Source organism: Somniosus microcephalus, chromosome 29, assembly GCF_052327205.1.
Source record: "Somniosus microcephalus isolate GS21.2 chromosome 29, FLI_Smic_1.0, whole genome shotgun sequence".
Classification (NCBI taxonomy): domain Eukaryota; kingdom Metazoa; phylum Chordata; class Chondrichthyes; order Squaliformes; family Somniosidae; genus Somniosus; species Somniosus microcephalus.
The window spans coordinates 19861785-19882499 of record NC_141015.1 but is presented as its reverse complement, the minus strand read 5'-3'; the positions used below and the strand labels follow the sequence as shown (position 1 = coordinate 19882499).

Sequence of the window (20715 nt, the reverse complement as noted above, 5' to 3'; positions counted from 1 at the left end):
CCCTCTCTCTCTCTCCTCCCCTCCCTCTCTCCTCCCCTCCCCCACCCTCCCTCTCTCTCCTCCCCCACCCTCTCTCCTCCCCCACCCCCTCTCTCTCTTCTCCCCCACCCCCTCTCTTCTCCCCACCCTCTCTCTCTCTCTCCCCCGCGATTTCCCGAGGCTCTCTTCCCCCCCGCCCCCCGCGATTTCCCGAGGCTCTCCCCCCGCGATTTCCCGAGGCTCTTCCCCCCCGCGATTTCCCGAGGCTCTCTCCCCCCCGCCCCCCGCGATTTCACGAGGCTCTCCCCCCCCCCCCGCGATTTCCCGAGGCTCTCCCCCCCGCGATTTCCCGAGGCTCTTCCCCCCCGCGATTTCCCGAGGCTCTCTCCCCCCGCCCCCCGCGATTTCACGAGGCTCTCCCCCCCCCCCCGCGATTTCCCGAGGCTCTCCCCCCCGCGATTTCCCGAGGCTCTCCCTCCCCCCCGCGATTTCCCGAGGCTCTCTCCACCCCGCCCCCCGCGATTTCCCGAGGCTCTCCCCCCCCCCCCCGCGATTTCCCGAGGCTCTCCCCCCCGCGATTTCCCGAGGCTCTCCCCCCCGCGATTTCCCGAGGCTCTCCCCCGCGATTTCCCGAGGCTCTCCCCCCCGCGATTTCCCGAGGCTCTCCCCCCCGCGATTTCCCGAGGCTCTCTCGCCCCCCGCGATTTCACGAGGCTCTCCCCCTGCGATTTCCCGAGGCTCTCTCCACCCCGCCCCCCGCGATTTCCCGAGGCTCTCCCCCCCCCGCGATTTCCCGAGGCTCTCCCCCCCCGCGATTTCCCGAGGCTCTCCCCCCCCGCGATTTCCCGAGGCTCTCCCCCCCCGCGATTTCCCGAGGCTCTCCCCCCCCGCGATTTCCCGAGGCTCTCCCCCCCCGCGATTTCCCGAGGCTCTCCCTCCCCGCGATTTCCCGAGGCTCTCCCCCCCCCCGCGATTTCCCGAGGCTCTCCCCCCCCCCCGCGATTTCCCGAGGCTCTCTCCCCCCCGCCCCCCGCGATTTCCCGAGGCTCTCCCCCCCCCCGCGATCTCACGAGGCTGTGTGCTGGCGTCACGGGGGCCGTGTGCATGCGTGTCGGCGTCAAGGCGGCTGCGCAACGGCCGTGCGCATGCGTGGTTGCCGTTTAAAAAAAAAAGCCAGAGCGGGCTCTCGCGGGCGGGCGGCGCATGCGCGGGCGAGGCGGCCCGCGGGGAGTAGGCAGGGAAACCCCGCGGGCTGGCGGCCGTTAGAGCGGCTCACTTCGGGCCCCGACACCGTCAAACCTGAGGGGGAAGTAGAGAGAGACAGAGAGGGAAGAGGAGAAGGAGAGAGAGGGAAGAGGAGATGGAGAGAGAGAGAGAGGGAAGAGAGAGAGAGAAATTTTTGGAGCTTCAGGCCTGCCTGCAGCGGGCCTGGAGACCAGCACCGAGTCCCCCCTGCGCGAGGGTGAGGAGTGGGGGGGGGGGGGTTGCTAAACACAATATAAAACTGAAATAAATTGTTAATTAATTCCCTAACACATAATTCAAATATTTACCTTAGTTCCCTAACACACAGAAAGTGTGGGGGAAAAAATCGTGAAAAATCAAGATGGCGGCCACTCACCTCGGTTCAGAAGGATAAGGCCCGCCCACACACGCACCGATTGGTCGACCGGTCAGGTCACTGAAGCGTAGGATTGGTCAATGGTCGAGTCACTCGACACTCAACTGTAGGAAGACCTCGACGTCAGACGGTCGCTAATGAGAGCGGAACGCTGAACGTTTTTGGGATACCGCGGCGGGATTTTTGTCCGGCCGAAACGTAAATAGGCCTATAACCGGTCCGGAATCGCAAGCTTTCTTTTGAGGCGACGCGCGCGTCGGTACGCTCTGTAACTTCCACACGCATAGAGACCAGGCGGACAGACAGACAGACAGACAGAAGAGCCGCTTTATATATATAGATATATGATATATATATTTTAAGACAGAGATCAATAGATATTTGGATATTAAGGGAATCAAGGGATATGGGGATAGTGCAGGAAAGTGGAGCTGAGGTAGAAGATCAGCCGTGATCTTATTGAATGGCGTAGCAGGCTCGAGGGGCCAAACGGCCTACATCTTCTCCTGTTTCTTATGTTCTTATATAAAGGGCTAACTACATAGTGTGAACGTTACCAAAGATCACTTTGCGCTAGCAGCTCTTCCAGTGTCATTGCTACCATACTGAAAATTGAAAGTGATGCATTCAGCAGCAGAATTCAAACACCCTTTTACAGTGACCACAGCCCCTGCAGGCAAGCTGGTCGTCAGGCTGACCCAATCCATACATTGTACTGTGGGCCCCCACAGCAGATACACCCTCTGCCAGAGAGAACAAGCATCAGCAAAGGCACAACTATGCTAGCAGCGATAATGAGACATATAGCAGTACGGCACAGATGCTTAACATGAAAAAGTAAAAGCTACAAACTACATTTTACATACATTCCTCGATCAAGTAGTGTGCAGTTATCCAGCTATGCACAGTGAAGGCGAGAAATTGTTTTATTAAAATGTGTATCTCAGTTCATTTAATTTTGTGCAGTTCATGCAAATCAGATCTTTCAGGAAATTTGGCATGCAGGAAAAACTGTTAGCAAAGATGCTTAAAGCCACTGCTCAAAGGAAATCTTAATCACATCTATTCATAATGAATACAGTACCCCTCAAAAAATAGCATTCTGAAAGAGGAACATTTTGATTATTTCTTAAAGGCTTTTGTTTTTTTCCATAGACAGAAGATCAGGATATTCCATATCCTCAATCTCTAGCGATCATAAGCAGTAAAAAATCATTTTAAGATTATATTTACGCAGTTATAGAAAAATGGTACAATGTGTTTGGCTCTTATATGTGGCAATATACAGTTTACATGCAACCATTATTTTAGGTTGCAATATGTATATAGGCCATTTAGCAATAATAAATTAGCAATATAAGCAAAAACAAGTACTTGGTTGAATGAGTGAAAACTATAATCAATGATAAACAAGAACAAAATGTACTACTTTAACTGTCTTCAATTGATATATAAAATTACCACCGTTAGAATGCAATGGTTCTTGAAGTTAAAAGCACTGAGCTAGGAGCATAATACACCAGTTTTCTAATCCAATGAAATAACAAGGAGGAGCCACCTTATTCATTAGGAGTTGACCAGGTAAATGTGAAAAATGAAAGGCTAAACTGGAAGCCGACAAGCTCTTTAACCTGTTGCAGAGAATAACTGCCAGAGAGAGAGAGAGAGAGAGAGACACACACACACACACACACACACACACACACACAGACAGTGCAGGCAATAACCTAGCTGAAAACAAACAAAGCTCGGGCATTTCTGACAGCTATAATTTATTCAGGGACAATACCATTCGGAAATTTTAAGTAATATGTGTATAAAAAGGTGAAACACCAGACTGGGAATGCAAAAGTGCTTCTAAAAACATGCTGTGTAAAGGAAAGGAGCGTTTGGGGGATGAAAAATATCTGTAAGCTTCAAAAATGAACAGTTCAAAAATGGCAAATAAGGTTAAGGATATGTCAGCACTACAGGTATTTAAAAAAAGTTATTTGGCATGTAGTAAAAATATTTTTTTATTTGTATTAAATTTATAATTGTACTCTTGATAAGTTACCTTTTACAGATGCAGAATTCAGACTGCACATACTGCAGTACTGCACATACCTGATCGAGAACAATACAGTACCTTGCATACCTGCAGGACCAAAATCTTGCCTGGTAAGGAATATGGCATGGTCATGATACTCTGTATGGTCTGGATTGGAGCGCTGTTGAGTATGAGCCCACCGGCAAACCTGTTCTAAACTTCGAGAAGGATTTCCACGCTCTATTAAGCTGATCGACTGTAAAACAAAGAGTGTTCAGCTAATAACCTTTTAAATAAATCTGAAGTTTTTAATAAGGCAGCTCAACATTGCTTCAAACAAAATTCCATTTCAGTTTTTCAGGACTCAAAAGGAATGTACGAGTCTGTGCAGTTTCTAAATGGTGTGCGGTTGTATTGTGGAGACACTGAAATTGTATGTAATTCTATGTAAAATTGTAACTGCAATTTTGTTTATAAACCTGGCATTTTCTGGGGTATAATTCCTCTGCTATCCTGCCCAAGTGCAAAATTCCACTCCACACATGGATTTTCTCAGGGATAGTGGATAACAATCAGGAGTGAAATCCCTGACTGATTTTTCCCCCTCTCTCTAGCCTAGGGGTGCTGAGACCAACCGGAGCACCTCTAAATGCTGTCACGCCAGAGAGCAGCAAATTCAGCACACACTATCTGGGACCTTCTGTCTGCATGGCTTAGCACCATAGTACAAAGTGCACTTATAGACCAAGCTGTCAATTGATCATTTAAATCAGATTGAATTCATTACATACAAATTTATTTTGAATATTCTTTATCAAACCTTAAGTTCCACTGAGTTACTGCATATTAGAATATGGAGAATATTAATCCATGTTCAACTGTGAAAAAGTCTCCATAGTTAGAAGGAAAGCTATCTTAACCAAATCCAAGTATCCAAGTATTCTGCACACAATTTTACCTTTTACATGCAGAAAATATTTGCTTTTATTTGCTATTTGTCTTTTATGCTTTGATTTATATTTTTAACAATCTTATAAACTTAAATTGTCTTTTTTATTCTCCTTGCCTCGCTCACTTCTGAAGGCACTAACTCATATCACAATGTGATTCCATGGACAACCACATCCCTCCAGTATCTCATCCAAGGTGGCTGGTCCTCACACAAACTGACAGAGGTAAGTGCTGACAGACCATGTAACTGAGGCTGATTAACCCCTCATCAAACAAACGCAAGGATTGGCTGGCGCATGATCCATGAGGCGCAATTACGCACTGAACCATCGCAGGAGTTAATAAACTTTACAATTGTATACAGTTCAAATCATTTACAGTATGCCCCAAATATACAGCCAAACAAGAACAATTCAGTATTACATAAATGCAAATTAATTAGCGTCATATGAGTAAGCAACTATCCCAATTGAATAGGTAACAAGACTGCACCATGAATCAAATAAAGCATTTTACGACTTGTGTATTTCACTCAGTTGTGTTACAGGGACTGACCATTATCATCATTTCTGACAGATTAATGGTGTCTGTCTCTAGCACATTACCAAATACCATTTGTCACATTTGCACACAAGAGGCTCAGACACACTGGCATTTTCGCTGTAGAGATGGTAACAGTTGTTTGCTGGTCTTTTCTGGTTTGGCAGCTGAGTGATCTATAGGTGTAAAAGTGCTATGATTTGGAAGAAGTATGTGTCGGGCACACAAAAACCCCCCACATTTTCCTCCGCCGAAGAACTAAAGTTATCTGAAGGCAATACATCTTCAATGGCAAAATTCAGTGCCTAAACGAGTACACCGATATATAACCCAAAATAATTGCCAATGTTGATTGATAAATGCAAGTTTTTCTTAAGTTTAATACAGACCTACTAGATACTGGCATGTTTTCTCTATTCACCAGATTGCTATGTGCACAAAATAGGGAAACCACTTTGTACTAGCACTAACCTTTTCCATTAACAGCAGCAAATGGAGGAAACTATCTCTTATTATGTTGAGAAGGTATTTTGGAGTCCCTACAGTATAATAGGAGCTGCATGACAAAAGTAGTTCACTGGTTGTGAAGCGCTTTTGGATATTCTGAGGAACGTGATACAGTGCTATATAAATGCAAAATTTTATTCAGTGTTTTAATAAGGCTTATATTAGATGATACAAAATACAGACGATGCAGGAAATCTGAAATAAAGCAGAAGATGCTGGAAACACTCAGCAGGTTAGGCAGCATCTGCTAAAATAGAATATGGAGAGAAGAAATATTTCCCCCCCAGTTTATAACTTCTTAGTACAGTATGTTATCAGAAGGTTGTGATTTGGAACACAACTTTCCTGATGGAGGAGGGAGAAGACAGGCAATGGCTTACAATGTTGTCAAAAAGAGTAGTAAGCCTGAGAATTGGGAGGATTTTAGAATTCAACAAAGGATGACCAAGAAATTGATAGAGAGAAAATAGAATGAGAGTAAACTAGCAAGAGACATAAAAACAGATTGTAAAAGCTTCTACAGGTATATAAAAAGGAAGAGATTATCGAAAGTAAACGTAGATCCCTTACAGGCAGACACAGGAAAAATCATAATGGGGACTAAGGAAATGGCAGAGACATTAAACAAATACTTTGTAGCTGTCTTCACAAGACACATTCGGGAAGTAGTGGGGAACCAGGGGTCTAGTGAGAATGAGGAACTTAAAGAAATTAGTATTAGTAAAGAAATAGTACTGGAGAAATTAATGGGACTAAAAGCCAACAAATCCCCTGAACCTGATGGCTACATCCTAGGGTTTTAAAAAGAAATGGCTAGAGATAGTGGATGCATTGGTTTTGAAGTTCCAGAATTCCCTAGATTCTAGAACGGTCCCCACGGATTGGAAGGTAGTAAATGTAACCCTGCTATAGAGGGAGAGGGAGAGAGAGAGAAAAAACAGGGACCTATAGACCAGTTAGCCTGACATCAGTAGTTGGGAAAATTTTAGAATCCATTATTAAGGACGTGTCAACAGGGCACTTACAAAATCATTATATGATTGGGCAGAGTCAACAAGGATTTATGAAAGGGAAATCGAGTTTGACAAATCTGTTAGAGCTTTTTGAGGTTGTATCTAGCTGGGTAGATAAGGGGGAACCAGTGGACATAGTGCATTTGAATTTCCAAAAAGCAGTCAATAAAGTGCCACACAAAAGGTTATTACACAAAATTAGGGTTCATGGGATTGGGGGGGAATATATTAGCATGGATTGTGAATTGGTTAACGGACAGAAAACACAGTAGAAATAAACAGGTCATTTTCAGGTTGCAGACTGTAACTAGTTGGGTACCGCAAGGATCAGTGCCTGGGCCTTAGCTCTCTACAATCCCTATCAATGATTTAGATGCGGGGACCGAGTGTAATATATCCAAGTCTGCTGACGATACAAAGTTAGGTGGGAAAGTGAGTTATGAGGAGGATGCAAAGGGGCTGAAAAGGGATATAGACAGGTTAAGTGAGTGGGCAAGAACATGGCAGATGGAATATAATGTGGTGAAATATGAACTTATCCACTTTGGTAGGAAAAATAGAAAATCAGAATATTTTAAATGGAGAGAGATTGGGAAATGTTGGTGTTCAGAGGGACCTGGGTGTCCTTGTACATGAATCACAGAAAGTTAACATGCAGGTACAGCAAGCAATTAGGAAAGCAAATGGTAGGTTAGCCTTTATTACAAAAGGATTGGAGCACAAGAATGAAGATGGCTTACTGCAATTATATAGGGCCTTGGTGACACCACACCTGGAGTACTGTGCATAGTTTTGGTCTCCTTACCCAAGGAAGGATATACATGCCTTAGAGGGAGTGCACAAAGGTTCACTAGACTGATACCCGGGATATTTTCTTTTTTTTGGGGGGGGGGGGGGGGGGGGGACGGGGGAGGGGTGGTAGTGGTTGTCCTGTGAGGAGAGATTGAGTAGACTAGGCCTATATTCATAAAAACATAAGATTTAGGAGCAGGAGTAGGCCATATGGCCCCTCGAGCCTGCTCCGCCATTCAATGTGATCATGGCTGATCATCCAAGTTCAGTACCCGGTCCCTGCTTTCTCCCCATACCCCTTGATCCCTTTAGCCTTAAGAAATATATCCAACTCCTTCTTGAATATATTTAATGTATTGGCCTCTACTGCCTTCTGTGGTAGAGAATTCCACAGGTTCACCACTCTCTGGGTGAAGAAATTCCTCCTCATTTCTGTCCTAAAAGGCTTACCCCCTATCCTTAGACTGTGACCCCTGGTTCTGGACTCCCCGACCATCGGGAACGTCCTCCCTGCATCTAGTCTGTCCAGTCCTGCCAGAATTTTATAAGTTTCATCTCAGTCTTAAATGGCCGACCCCTTATCCTGAGACTATGCCCCCTCGTTCTAGACTCTCCAGCCAGGGGAAACAACCTCTCAGCATCTACCCTGTCAATCCTCCTCAGAATCTTATATGTTTCAATGAGATCACCTCTCATTCTTCTAAACTCCAGAGTATAGGACAACACTCTCATCCCAGGGATCAACCTAGTGAACTTTTGTTGCACCGCCTCCAAGGCATGTATGTCCTTTCTCAGATAAGGAGACCAAAACTGTGCACAGTACTCCAGGTGTGGTCTCACAAAAGCCCTGAACAATTGTAGTAAGACGTCTTTACTCTTGTATTCTAACCCCCTTGCAATAAAGGCCAACATGCCATTTGCCTTCCCAATTGTTTGCTGTACCTGCACGCTAGCTTTGTGTTTCCTATATCAAGACACCTAAATGTCTCTGAATACCAACATTTCACAGCTTCTCACCATTTAAAAAATATTCTGTTTTTCTATTCTTCCTACCAAAGTAAATAACCTCACATTTTCCCACATTATTGCCCACTCACTTAACCTGTCTATATCCCTTTGCAGGCTCTTTGTGTCCTCCTCACAGCTTACTTTCCCACCTAGCTTTGTATCGCAGGCAAACTTAGATAAACGTACCGAGTATAATATATCCAAGTCCTTAATATAGATTGTAAATAGGCCCAAGCACTAATCCTTGTGGCACCCCACCAGTTATAGCCTGCCAACCGGAAAATGATCGGTTTATCCCTACTCTGTTTTCTGTTCGTTAACCAATCCTCTATCCATGCTAATATATTACCCCCAACCCCATATCTTGCGTAGCAACCTTTTATGTGGCACCTTATCAAATGCTTTTAGGAAATCCAAATATACTACATCCACTGGTTCCCCATTATCTACCCTGCTAGTTACATCCTTAAAAAAAAAAAAAATTTGTTACACAATTTCCCTTTCATAAAACCATGTCGACTCATATTATATACATATTATGATTTTCTAAGTACTCTGTACCGCTTCCTTAGTAATGGATTCCAGCGTTTTCCCGACGACTGATGTCAGGCTAACTGGCCTGTAGTTCCCCGTTTTCTTTATCCTTCCTTTCTTGAATAGTGGGGTTACATTTGCTACCTTCTAATCTGCTGGGACTGTTCTAGAATCTAGGGAATTTTGGACGATCACAACCAATGCATCCACTATCCCTAGAGTTTAGAAGAATGAGGGGTGATCTCATTGAAAATTCTTAAGGGCCTTGACAGGGTAGATGCTGGGAGGATGTTTCCCCTGGCTGGAGAGTCTAGAACTTGGGGGTCACAATCTCAGAATAAGAAGTCCGCCATTTGAGACTGAGATGAGGAGAAATTTCTTCACTCAAAGGGTTGTGAATCTTTGGAATTCGCTACCCCAGAGGGCTGTGGATGTTCAGTCATGGAGTATATTCAAGACAGAGATCGATAGATTTTTGGATGCTAAGGGAACCAAGGGATATGGGGATAGTGCGGGAAGGTGGAGTTGAGGTAGAAGAACAGCCATTGAATGGCGGAGCAGGCTCGAGGGGCCCAATGGCCTACTCCTGCTCCTATTTCTTATGTTCTTATGATTGTCCACTAATCTGTCTAACTTGTCTTGTAGGCCCATTCCAAAAGCACGTTCTTGCACACACACATAACAGAACAGGGCCAGAGATACTGGAAAGGGGGGGGGGGTGGAAAGAGGGAAGAAGAACGTTGGAAAAAAAATACTGTGCACATTAAAAATAAAGTTTACAAGCAGCAGCATCAATTGCTCGGACCCAAAAACATGCCTCAAACCCACCTCATAATACTCCCTGCTATAGTAGTAACAACACTAGTCTGCTCTCCAACCTCACCAATGAGACTACAAATGTATTGTCAAATAACAGGCAGGTATGTCCTATGCAGCACACGCACTAGGAACTGGTTCAGATAGCCCATCCTCATTTCACGGAGGATCCTCGCTGGCAGAGAGAAATTAAACCCTTGTTCTATTAATCCAAACTGGATTGTCGCCATCAAGTCTCGAACTTAAGATCTAGCTTTTCAGAGAAGCTGGGGTTGCATTACAAACCCTAATTCTAGTTGTAGATTTCTTTGCTCGTGAGTCTCCAATATGGCGGCCAAAAACAATTTGAAATTTGATTGGTCGCCTTTCTTCCCCTAGTTATTAGCAACTGTTGCATACTACGAAATTCAGATTAGAAGATTTCTTTTGAAGTTGCTGAAAATTGTTGGAAAATCAAACGCATAATTACGGTTATAGCCTGAGGAAAGATACACTTTGCATTGTTCCACTGAGAGAATCACACTGATGCATGCCGGCAATCCTCCATAGTGCACACCTACAGACTGCAGTCCTGGGAATTACAGGCACTGGTGCATTCTCAACTCTCTTCAGCTGATAGAGCAATAGGTGTGGGAAGAGTATGAACTCAAACTGTATGCTTTCCAGAGGCTGAAGTCTCCTAGTTGAAACATTAATGAAGATACTCAAGACAAAAATATAGGTAAATTTATTATAGGAAAGTAATTTTTAAATCTGCTTATATTACATTACAAGGCTTATTTTTAATATTAGAAATTTTAGTGGAGTAAACAGATGGCAGCCGAGGATTTGGTGTTTTTTTTAAGTGACTCGAATGATTAAGTTTCTGCTTTCCTTATTAGTAGATTTTCTTCACTGTTCATAGTTAGAGCTACGACTTGTGTCCCTCTAGCTGAAGATGCTGGTACTAGCAATAGCAAAAAGGTGGCGCTCACTCTACTACTTCATTTGTTTTCTTCTCCTCCTCCTTCACTTTTGAGTCTCTCGTCCTCTTCCTTTACTTCATGCTTCATTGATTCAATTCTCATTGTCCATCGCTCAAACATTTTTTACACTTGTCCTTCATTTCTCACCCTCTTCCTGCACCTCATTCTCTTTTTAACTTTGCTCTTTCAAGTATTGGTGGGGCCGGAAGCAAAGGCAGGCAAGTCAGGAAGCACTTGGGGCGAGCAAGGAAATAAAAATGAAGCAATTATGCTGGGTGGGCAGGCCAGGATGCACTCAGGCTGGGTGGGCAAACTGCAAAGTAATCAGAGCTGTGTGAGCAAGCAAACAGGAAGCAGACAGACAGTCAAGTAGCTAGAGTGGGCAAATGAACAGGAAGGCTGAGAAGCACTTTACAGGCACCAATGCAGTTCTCAACTCTCTTCAGCTGATTGAGTTCACATACTTCCCACACCTATTGCTCTAACTGTATGTAGGTGAGCAAGCAAGCAAGCCAGCTGGGAAGCACTCCGAGTGAGCAGGAAACCTTCACAGCCCCGTCCTCTCTTGTTCAAGTCATTCTCAGGTCCCTCGGTTTTCTCCTCAGCTATATCAGGACTATGTGGCTATATAATTCTTTTGTTCAGTGAAGTGGTCTGATGATGGAAGCAAAGTGACAATGTGTTCAATTATTGACTAAATGAGAGAATGTAGGGATGCCCAGGTGGCCTAAACAGGTCACCCAAACCCAGGTTTACCCATTCGGAATAAAAATGAGAGTATTCCCGAGAAAGGGTGAAGAGAGTAACGGGGGGGGGAAGTCAGTCTTATTCAATTATTAATTTTTGCCCTACAGATGTATGAATCCTGAGGTATGACACCCTAAGATGAAGCACTTTCAGGCATGGCATCTTTGAAAGGCATGATGTGATAGATAGGTGCAAGATACAAGACTTTAATATATTTAGATATTCGTTTTAAGTTTCGCATTAAATGCCAGACAAGCTGTATGATCAGTCTGAGTGCATGAAGCATTGACACAGGCTAATCTAATAACTAAAATGCCTCCAATTACAAAATGATATGTAGATATTTTAAATGTGGGAATACATTGCTTTTAATTTGTTTTTTATTTTTAGAAATATTAGCCTCAGGTTTTTCATGCAAAATATGTTGATCAGAAAATGCTAGAAATGCACAACATTTCAGAATATGATGAGGAAAGATGACGACCAGAAATATTAACCCGTCTTCCCCTTTAAGATTCTGGATGATCTGCTGTACATTTCCACCATCTTCTGCTTTTATTCATGTCTTGTCTTTTCTATTATGTTCAGTTTAATGCAAAAAGCAAGACTGAGTTTCAAGGAATTTGCCCAGGAGAAACACATTCGGATACGAGGATATCTGCAGCACTTGCTCTGATCTTCATCAAACAAACACAGTCATCTGCAACAAGGGCTCATTTGCTCAGCGTTCCAAAATTGAACAGGTAGAAATTCATCTCTCACCGTACTGCTGGTCAAAGAAAGCATTTTGTCTCCTGCATAAAAAAAACTTCTGATTCAAAGACACACAGATATATCCATATATTCACTACAAATATGAATCATATTTGAATCATGGTGTGAATCATAAACCTCTTTAGTCAGGGACAGACTTTAGCTATCCATTATATACGCTGACACAGATGGGTAGAGCAGCCTGGAACAGCAAACTCAATAGTGATGAACATAGCTCTCCATCTCCTCCATCTATAGTAAATGCCACCCGTTAGTGTGCAAGCTCATTGATTCTTTGACAAGCGCATCTTAAAATTCCTCTGTGTGGGCAAAAGTGTACAACTCGTGCACCTGCAGCTCCCCAGAGGGGGAGAATCAGCACCAGAAATTTCTGACTATTACTAGAAAATGCAACTGCAAGGGATTGCTGCCTGTAACATGGCCTCTTTGCACAGCGCCTCGCCTCGCATGGAAATCAGAGCCTCCTCAGTAGCAACCCGCCTTCAGAAAAAGGTCCACAGTTCATTTTCTCTGGCACCTTGAAAGAAGATCTGCGTATTCATGATGATACCCATTAGGCACATCAGTCTGCTCCCTGCTCTTACAAAAGGGCATCATGATAAGCCCTAAGTAAAAGGTACAACCTACAAAAGTATAGTTTTGATATCTTCTAGATGAGGCCGTATTCTTTTAGTTGCTCATGTATGAGGATTCTTAAGTAAATATGAATGAGGCGATGTATGTTACAATGCACTCTTGCACGGCTGTCACATTTCATTTTGGCATTCAGCAATTTTGAAGTCAAGTGGAAAAACTAATCCCTATGTGCTAAAACTTTGGTTAAAAAAGAAACCACTTGTCCAGCAATTCTCAGCGATTAAACATAGCAATCAGATCAGCTCAGTGAAAAGGAACACTCAACAGTATGCACACTGGAGTGCAGAAAGCTTAAATTCTTCCACCTGCATGGTATTACTGAATGAGGGATGTGAGAGCCAAGCACGCCACAACCGCTTCTAATAATCTTCACACTTTGTTTTAAATGATATGAAATGCACTAATTCAAGGGCCTAATTTGTTTTAAATGATATAGAATACTTTAATTCAAGGCAACTATTTAAACAGTTAGCAGCCACAGGGGTAATAAATGAATAACTCGTCTATACATTTTAAGGAAAAGAATCAAATGGGATCATCACAACACAGGTTCCAAGAAAAGTGTCTAAAAAAATATTCATTGATTACTCCAACATAAAGGCTTGGGCTGGAAGGTAAACTGATCTTTATACTACCCAACACAATAGCAAAATACTGCAGATGCTGGATATCTGAAACAACAACAGAAAACGCTGGAAAAACTCAACAGGCCAGGCAGCATCCATGGAGAGAAACAGAGTTAACGTTTCAGGTCGAAGACCCTTCATCAGAACTGGAAAAAAGCAGGAAATGGAACAGATTTAAAAGCAAGTTTAGGGGCTTGGAAATGGGAAATTTATACTACCCACGTTGGCAACATGTACACTTTACACCAATATTGAACACTCGGGGGGAAAAATTCAGTATCGACCCATTTGGGGTGCCATTATCGGCCGTGTGCAAAGTTCAGCACCCGGTGCTAATTATCGCCTCCGACAGCAAACTTGGCTTTCATTGCCCCTGGAGGTGATTGGAGCGCTAAATCAGGCGCTTCACACCTGTCTTAAGGCGCAAATGCCGAGGAGTGAGGTGCTACCTCAGAGCGCTGGCGAAGCAAGGAAGGGCAAATCAAAATAAACCTGCAAAGTGCTGCTCAGTACTCAAAACTCCTTCACACAGCGTTGAATCTCTCCAGAAGTCAGTCGCTCTCTCTCTCTCTCGGAATGCGTGGTGCAAAAATGTCACCGACAAAAAAAAGGCAGGAAGCGGTCGCCTTTAAATAGCGCTCCCCTAGTCCCTTTCTGACAGCATAACGCTCCCCTCAACCTGTCGTTGCTAGCGGCAGGCGGTAAGGCAGGGGGCGCCACTCAATATCCGGTCCGGGACGCTAACGGGGCGTTGCGCACTCGACCGACGTCACAATCTGCCGGCGCAGGAGATCGTGGCGGTAGTGTTTAGCGCCGCCGCAAAATGTCTAATTAATTTCGCGAGCGGCGCAAACATCACCGCGCCCGGGCGCTAGTTGCTTTGCATCCCATTAGCACCCTCTTAAGGCGCTAACGGGAGATGCAAACAACTGAATTTTTCCCCCTCAAAGTCTGGTTAATAAATATAATGATATCTGAGTATTCTATGAAATGAATTTGCCACACAGCTACAAACTAGGCTGTAAAAAATAAATATTTCTAGAAACTTGTTAAATAAAATCTTTTTCAGGGAGTAGGAAATATTTGTGCTTGCAAAGTTGATGGCAGGTAAATGGTCTAGTGTGTAGCCACTGAACAAGTAGATAATGTGTCTCTTAATAGAATGACAGACCAGATTCCTGATGACCAAATGAGTAAATTAGTGTGACAGCGAGTATGAGAAGGAGTGTGTGTGTGTGTGTGTGTGTGTGTATAGGGAAAGAGGAGGTGTTCTGGGTTTCAAAAGATTTTCTTTAAGCTTAATTTTCCAATAATTTATGCAAAACTCATTCTTTAGCTGCTAACCAGCAGTGGACAATTTCCATCATCCATGTGCACTTCTGGGGGGAAATATATGTCCTGCTCACAGTTAGAGGAGCAGACAGTAAGAGGCAATAAGGAGCCAATAAAGAAATGAACTAAAGGTACCATGCAAAGTCCCTTATTTCAAGGCTGAAGAACAGTGACATCTGAGAATTGTCTGAATGTTAAAAAGACCATTTCAACAACAGTTGTTCTGTTTTACTGAAAGTAGAGTGCTACTAATCATTTTAATGTATTTAAATTGTTTTGCACTGTATGTATTTTTAGGAACATCTATTTATGTCCAAGAACCACAGATCAATAAGCAGGCACTTGGTAATTGAAGAATGCTAGTTTCTGACTTAAGGATCAGTGGCAGGGTATTTCACATGAAATAAAGTACTGAAATCCAAGCTGTATAACTTGGTATACATCTCATTTATAGTATTTTTGTCCATCATCAACATAGGGTGTCAATGCTGGGAAATGTAACACTTCTCCATGTTGAGTACCCAGTGTTAGTGCAGAGCACTCCTAGGCCACATTCACCATGAGCACATAGACCGAGTAGAACTAAACTTTTTCTACATAGCTCTCTGGCTTCAAAACATGATTTGGTATAATGGGTCTAGACTTGCTACTTGTGTTCACAAATCTATTTTTGTACTGGCTACAGAAACAAATGACAAAAAATAGATTTATTAGAATTCTTGAAACCGAGCCGGCAGATCTCTTCAAAGAACTTTATTCCAAAAGGACATTTCTGAAAGGAATGGTGGTTCAAGACATAGGAAGTGAAGACTACATAACTCCAGATTGCAAACACTGATAAGCCAACGAAAATGGTCGCCCTGACCCCGTCGGACATAGCGTCCTGTGGTAAGTCAGGGGGCGCTACCGAAGATCGCGGCTGGGGTGCTGCGCACGGCGATGAAGTCATCGCCGGCGGCACAGCGCCGCGCCAACAGTTATCGCCGCAGCCAACCTCCCGCTGAATTTCGCTTTGCCCTCTTAGGGCGCTAACGGGAGACGCAAAGCAACCGAATTTTTAGGCCCTTATCTTTTCAATTAAGACAGCTGTAGAATAAATCATGCTTACACGGCAAAGGAATAACAACATTACAAAGTGTTAAATAAGCTCCATACACTCCAAATTAGTGAATGAGTAGAAAGGCACAAACTGTATACAGTCTACTTCACTTAATTCAAAGTCACTTAACTTACTTGAGTTAAAGCATTAGTCCTTCTATTCAGTATTATTTATATTGTTTAATTTGAATTACTGGATAATGTGTATATGGACTTTGAAAAGGCATTTGATAAAAGTACCACGTATTAGGCTCGTTAGCAAAACTGAAGCCCATGGGATAAAGGGGCAGCATGGTTACAAAAATGACTAAGGGACAGAAAAAGAGTTGTGGTGAATGGCTGTTTTTCAGACTGGAGGGAGGTATACAGTGGTGTTTCCCAGGGTTCAGTACGAGGACTACTATTGTTTTTGATATACATTAATGACTTGAACTTGGGGGTACAGGGTACAGTTTTGAAAATGTGCAGAGGACCCGAAACTTGGAAGTGTAATAAACAGTGAGGAAGATAGTAATATACTTCAAGAGGACATAGACAGGCTGGTGGATACATGGCAGATAAAATTTAATGCAGAAAAGTTCGAGGTGATACATTTTGGTAGAGTAGGGAGAATGAGGAGAGACAATACAAGCTGAATGGTAACATTAAAAAAAAGGAGGTGCAAGACCAGAGACATCTGGGAGGTGATTGTGCACAAATCTTTGAAGGTGGCAAGACAGGTTAACAAAGCAGTTAATAAACCATATGGCATCCTGGGCTTTATAAATAGAGCCATAGAGTACAAAAGCCAGGAAGTTATGCTAAACCTGTATAAAACACTAGTTCGGCCCCAGCTGCAGTATTGTGTCCAATGCTGGACACCACACTTTAGGAAGGACATGAAGGCTTTGGAGAGAGAGTACAGAAGAAAATTTACCAGAATGGTTCCAGGGATATGGGATTACAGTTACATGGATAGACTGGAGGAGCTGGGGTTGTTCTCCTTAGAGCAGAGAAGGCAAAGAGGAGACTTGATGGAGGGGTTTAAAATCATGAAGGGTTTAGATAGAGTAAATAAAGAGAAACTGTTTCCAATGGCTGAAGGGCACAGATCGAAGATGATTGACAAAAGAACCAGAGGCAACAAAACCAGAGGCAACATGAGGAAAAACTTTTTTACACAACGAGCAGCTATGATTTGGAATGCACTGTCTGATAGGGTGGTGGAAACAAATTCAATAGTAACTTCCAAAAGGGAATTAGATATATACTTGAAGGAGAAAACATTGTAGGGATGTGGAGAAAGAGCAGGGGAGTGGGACTAATTGGATTGCTCTTCAAAGGAGCCAGCGCAGACTCGATGGGCCGAATGACCTCCGTCTGTGCTGTACTATTCTATGAATCTATATGATTTTCTTAGCATAAAAAATAATTTTGAATTATTTTGAAGAAAACAACTTTCAAAGAATGATGAAGCCCTTAGATGATGAAGGTGAGTTAGTTAACTTCTTTCATTTATTTTCTATATACATCAAGATGATACCGAAGTAGTGCGATAGATATAGGTGGGCTGTTTGGAATTATTTGTTTAATTTGATCACAGAGAGCAACACAAATATTTAGAATCCTACTGACATGGTGCATCAGAGAACACTAGAAACATGGCCCCTCTGAAATGTGCATTGACCTTTAAAAGATGTGGCAACAGTTTAAATTTCAGTAACATAATCTCTTGCGACAGATTATACTAAAAACAATTTTAGGCAAAAATCTGAATGTGGCCTATAGATAGCCTTATCCTAATGCCAAAGAAAATATAGTTCATTCATTATATAGCTTAAAACTCACTGACTTAACATGTAGGAACCAGAGCCAACAGCATGACTGTTTTGAGACTGAAAAGACTTAATGACACATAATGATGGAATACACATACATGTGTGGAGAACAGGATTAGAACATAAGAACATAATAGGAGCAGGAATAGGCCACTTGGCCCCTCGAGCCTGCTCTGCCATTCAATAAGATCATGGCTGATCTTGGGCTCAAAGCCACTTCCCCGCACGCTCCCCATAACCCTTCACTCCATTATCTTGTACAAATCTGTGTATCTCCACCTTAAATGTATTTAATAACCCAGCCTCCACGGCTCTCTGGGGCAGAGAATTCCACAGATTTACGACCCTCAGCAGAAATTCCTCCTCATCTCAGTTCTAAAAGGGCGACCCTTTATTCTGAAACTCTGCTCCCGAGTTCTAGATTTCCCCACAAGGGGAAACATCCTCTCTGCATCTACCCTGTCGAGCCCCCTCAGTATCTTATATGTTACAATAAGATAAGATCCCCTCTCATTCTTCTAAATTCCAATGAGTATAGGCCCAAACTGCTCAACCTTTCTTCATAAGTCAACCCCCTCATCTCTGGAATTAACCTAGTGAATCGTCTCTGAACTGCCTCCAATGCAAGTATATCCTTCCTTAAATAAGGAGACCAAAACTGTACGCAGTACTCAAGGTGTGGTCTCACCAATACCCTGTACAGTTGTCGCAGGACTTCCCTGCTTTTATACTCCAACCCCCTTGAAATAAAGGCCAACATTCCATTTGCCTTTTTGATTACTTGCTGTACCTGCATGCTAACTTTTTGTGTTTCATGCACAAGGACCCCAGGTCCCTCTGAACCGCAGCATTTTGTAATCTCTCTCCATTTAAATAATAATTTGCTTTTATATTTTTCCTGCCAAATGTATAACCTCACACTTTCCCATATTATACTCCATCTGCCAAATGTTTGCCCACTCACTTAGCCTGTCTATATCCCTTTGCAGGTTCTTTGAGTCCTCTGCACAACTTGCTTTCCCACCTATCTTTGTATCATCCGCAAACTTGGCTACATTACACTCGGTCCCTTCATCCAAGTCATTAATGTATATTGCAAATAGTTGAGGTCCCAGCACCGATCCCTGTGGCACCCCACTAGTTACCATTTGCCAACCGGAAAATGACCCATTTATCCCGACTCTCTGCTTTCTGTTAGTTAGCCAATTCTCTATCCATGCTAATATATTACCCCCAACTCCGTGAGCTCTTATCTTATGCAGTAACCTTCTATGTGGCACCTTATCGAATGCCGTCTGAAAATCCAAACACACCACATCCACTGGCTCACCCTTATCCGCCCTGCTCATTACATCCTCAAAGAACACCAGCAAATTTGTTAAACATGATTTCCCTTTCATAAAACCATGCTGACTCTGCTTGACTGCATTATGATTTTCCAAATGCCCTGCTACTGCTTCCTTAATGAAGGACTCCAGCATTTTCCCAATCACAGATGTTAGGCTAACTGGTCTATAGCTTCCTGCTTTCTATCTCCCTCCTTTCATAAATAGGGGTGTTACATTTGCAGTTTTCCAATCTGCTGGGACCTCTCCAGAGTCCAGGGAATTTTGGTATATTGCAACCAATGCATCCACCATCTCTGCAGCCACTTCTTTTAAGAAGATAACATGCTATTCGAGTGTCTGACAAAATACCAGAGCTTCTCATAAACCTCTAGGCCATGGGATATTCCTTTCTACAGAGGTATGGCAAGCTGGATAAGGCATCAGATGAACTTTAAAGGAGTTCTGAACAAGACCGATATTCTGACAATCTTGTTTTTTTTCTCTATTCTTTATCAGAGTTTATGGGAAATGAAGTGATTATTCTGGGACCAGAAATCAGGGGCTGGATTTTCCCTGCGGAGGCGGGAGAGCTGGTTGGCAGCTTCCAGCCCCGCTCCCATCTGTAGCCACTCTCTGAAAAAGATTTTCTGTAGATTGACCTCGTTAAGCCCGCCCTGCGGGGTTCCTGGCCAATTAACAGGAAGCGGGTCCGATGAAGTCATTTGATGACGCGTCATCAGCCTTAAAGGGACCACAGCCACATTGATTTTGACAGTTGTGCAGTCAGTGTTCTGCAGCATTGAGGGGCTGCAAACACTGACAAGCACTGCACAAAGGTGCATGTCTGCACCCAGGCTCACGCATGACTCCCTCCATATGCTTATGGAGGGAGTCACCGCACGCACGCAGGAAGATTCTCTTCCCTTCCTATGGGCGGACGAGACCTCTCCAGGAGATCAACGCAGTCTGGTTGCATATTACACAGGAGGGCTCAAGCAGGGATGTCGTCAAGAGTCCCAGGCTGCAGTGGCGCCAACCTTTCAATGATTTCAGTAGATCACGAAATGTTACTGCCAAGCCACACTCAAACTCACCTTGCTGTGCCACTCATCACATCCCCATCACTCTGCCTTCCCTACCCTACTCCTGCACATCCTTACTCACACCAACTTACACCTTGTACCTCCACCCATCCCTCTCTATCTACATTATCACTTCTCCATCTCACTAGCCACCCTTTACACTCACCCTCATCCTACTCCAAGCATACCAACTAACAACACACAAGGGTAGGCACGTGAGAGGTTTAGCCAATGTTCATGTGAAGTTTCTGTTAATGGTTGTCATCCTTTGAAATCTAGATTTTCAACACTTCACCTTATTGGACAGATCTGTGCGCACATTGAGAAGTGTCTTAGTGAGTTCCAGTGAATGTTGAAACATAACTTCGCACTTCGCCCCCCCACCCCCCCACCCCACACTATTGCGATGAGTGTGAAATGAATGGCTTGGACATTATAGGGATGCTTTATGGTGCTGGTGTGGGATGGTGTCAACCTGGCACATCATGTGGCAGCCAGGGTGCACAGCGTCAAGTGAAGT

General features: G+C 43.6%; 1 protein-coding gene across 1 annotated transcript in view; it reads right to left on the bottom strand.

The window, feature by feature from the left end:
- The window catches only part of LOC147098520 (A disintegrin and metalloproteinase with thrombospondin motifs 14-like), a 222997-nt gene that overhangs the window by 67147 nt on the left and 135135 nt on the right, over positions 1-20715 (bottom strand). Inside the window, exon 6 of the mRNA XM_085969985.1 lies at positions 3643-3885. Coding sequence (XP_085826111.1) covers positions 3643-3885 — 243 coding nt within the window. The remainder of the gene's footprint in view (positions 1-3642; positions 3886-20715) is intronic.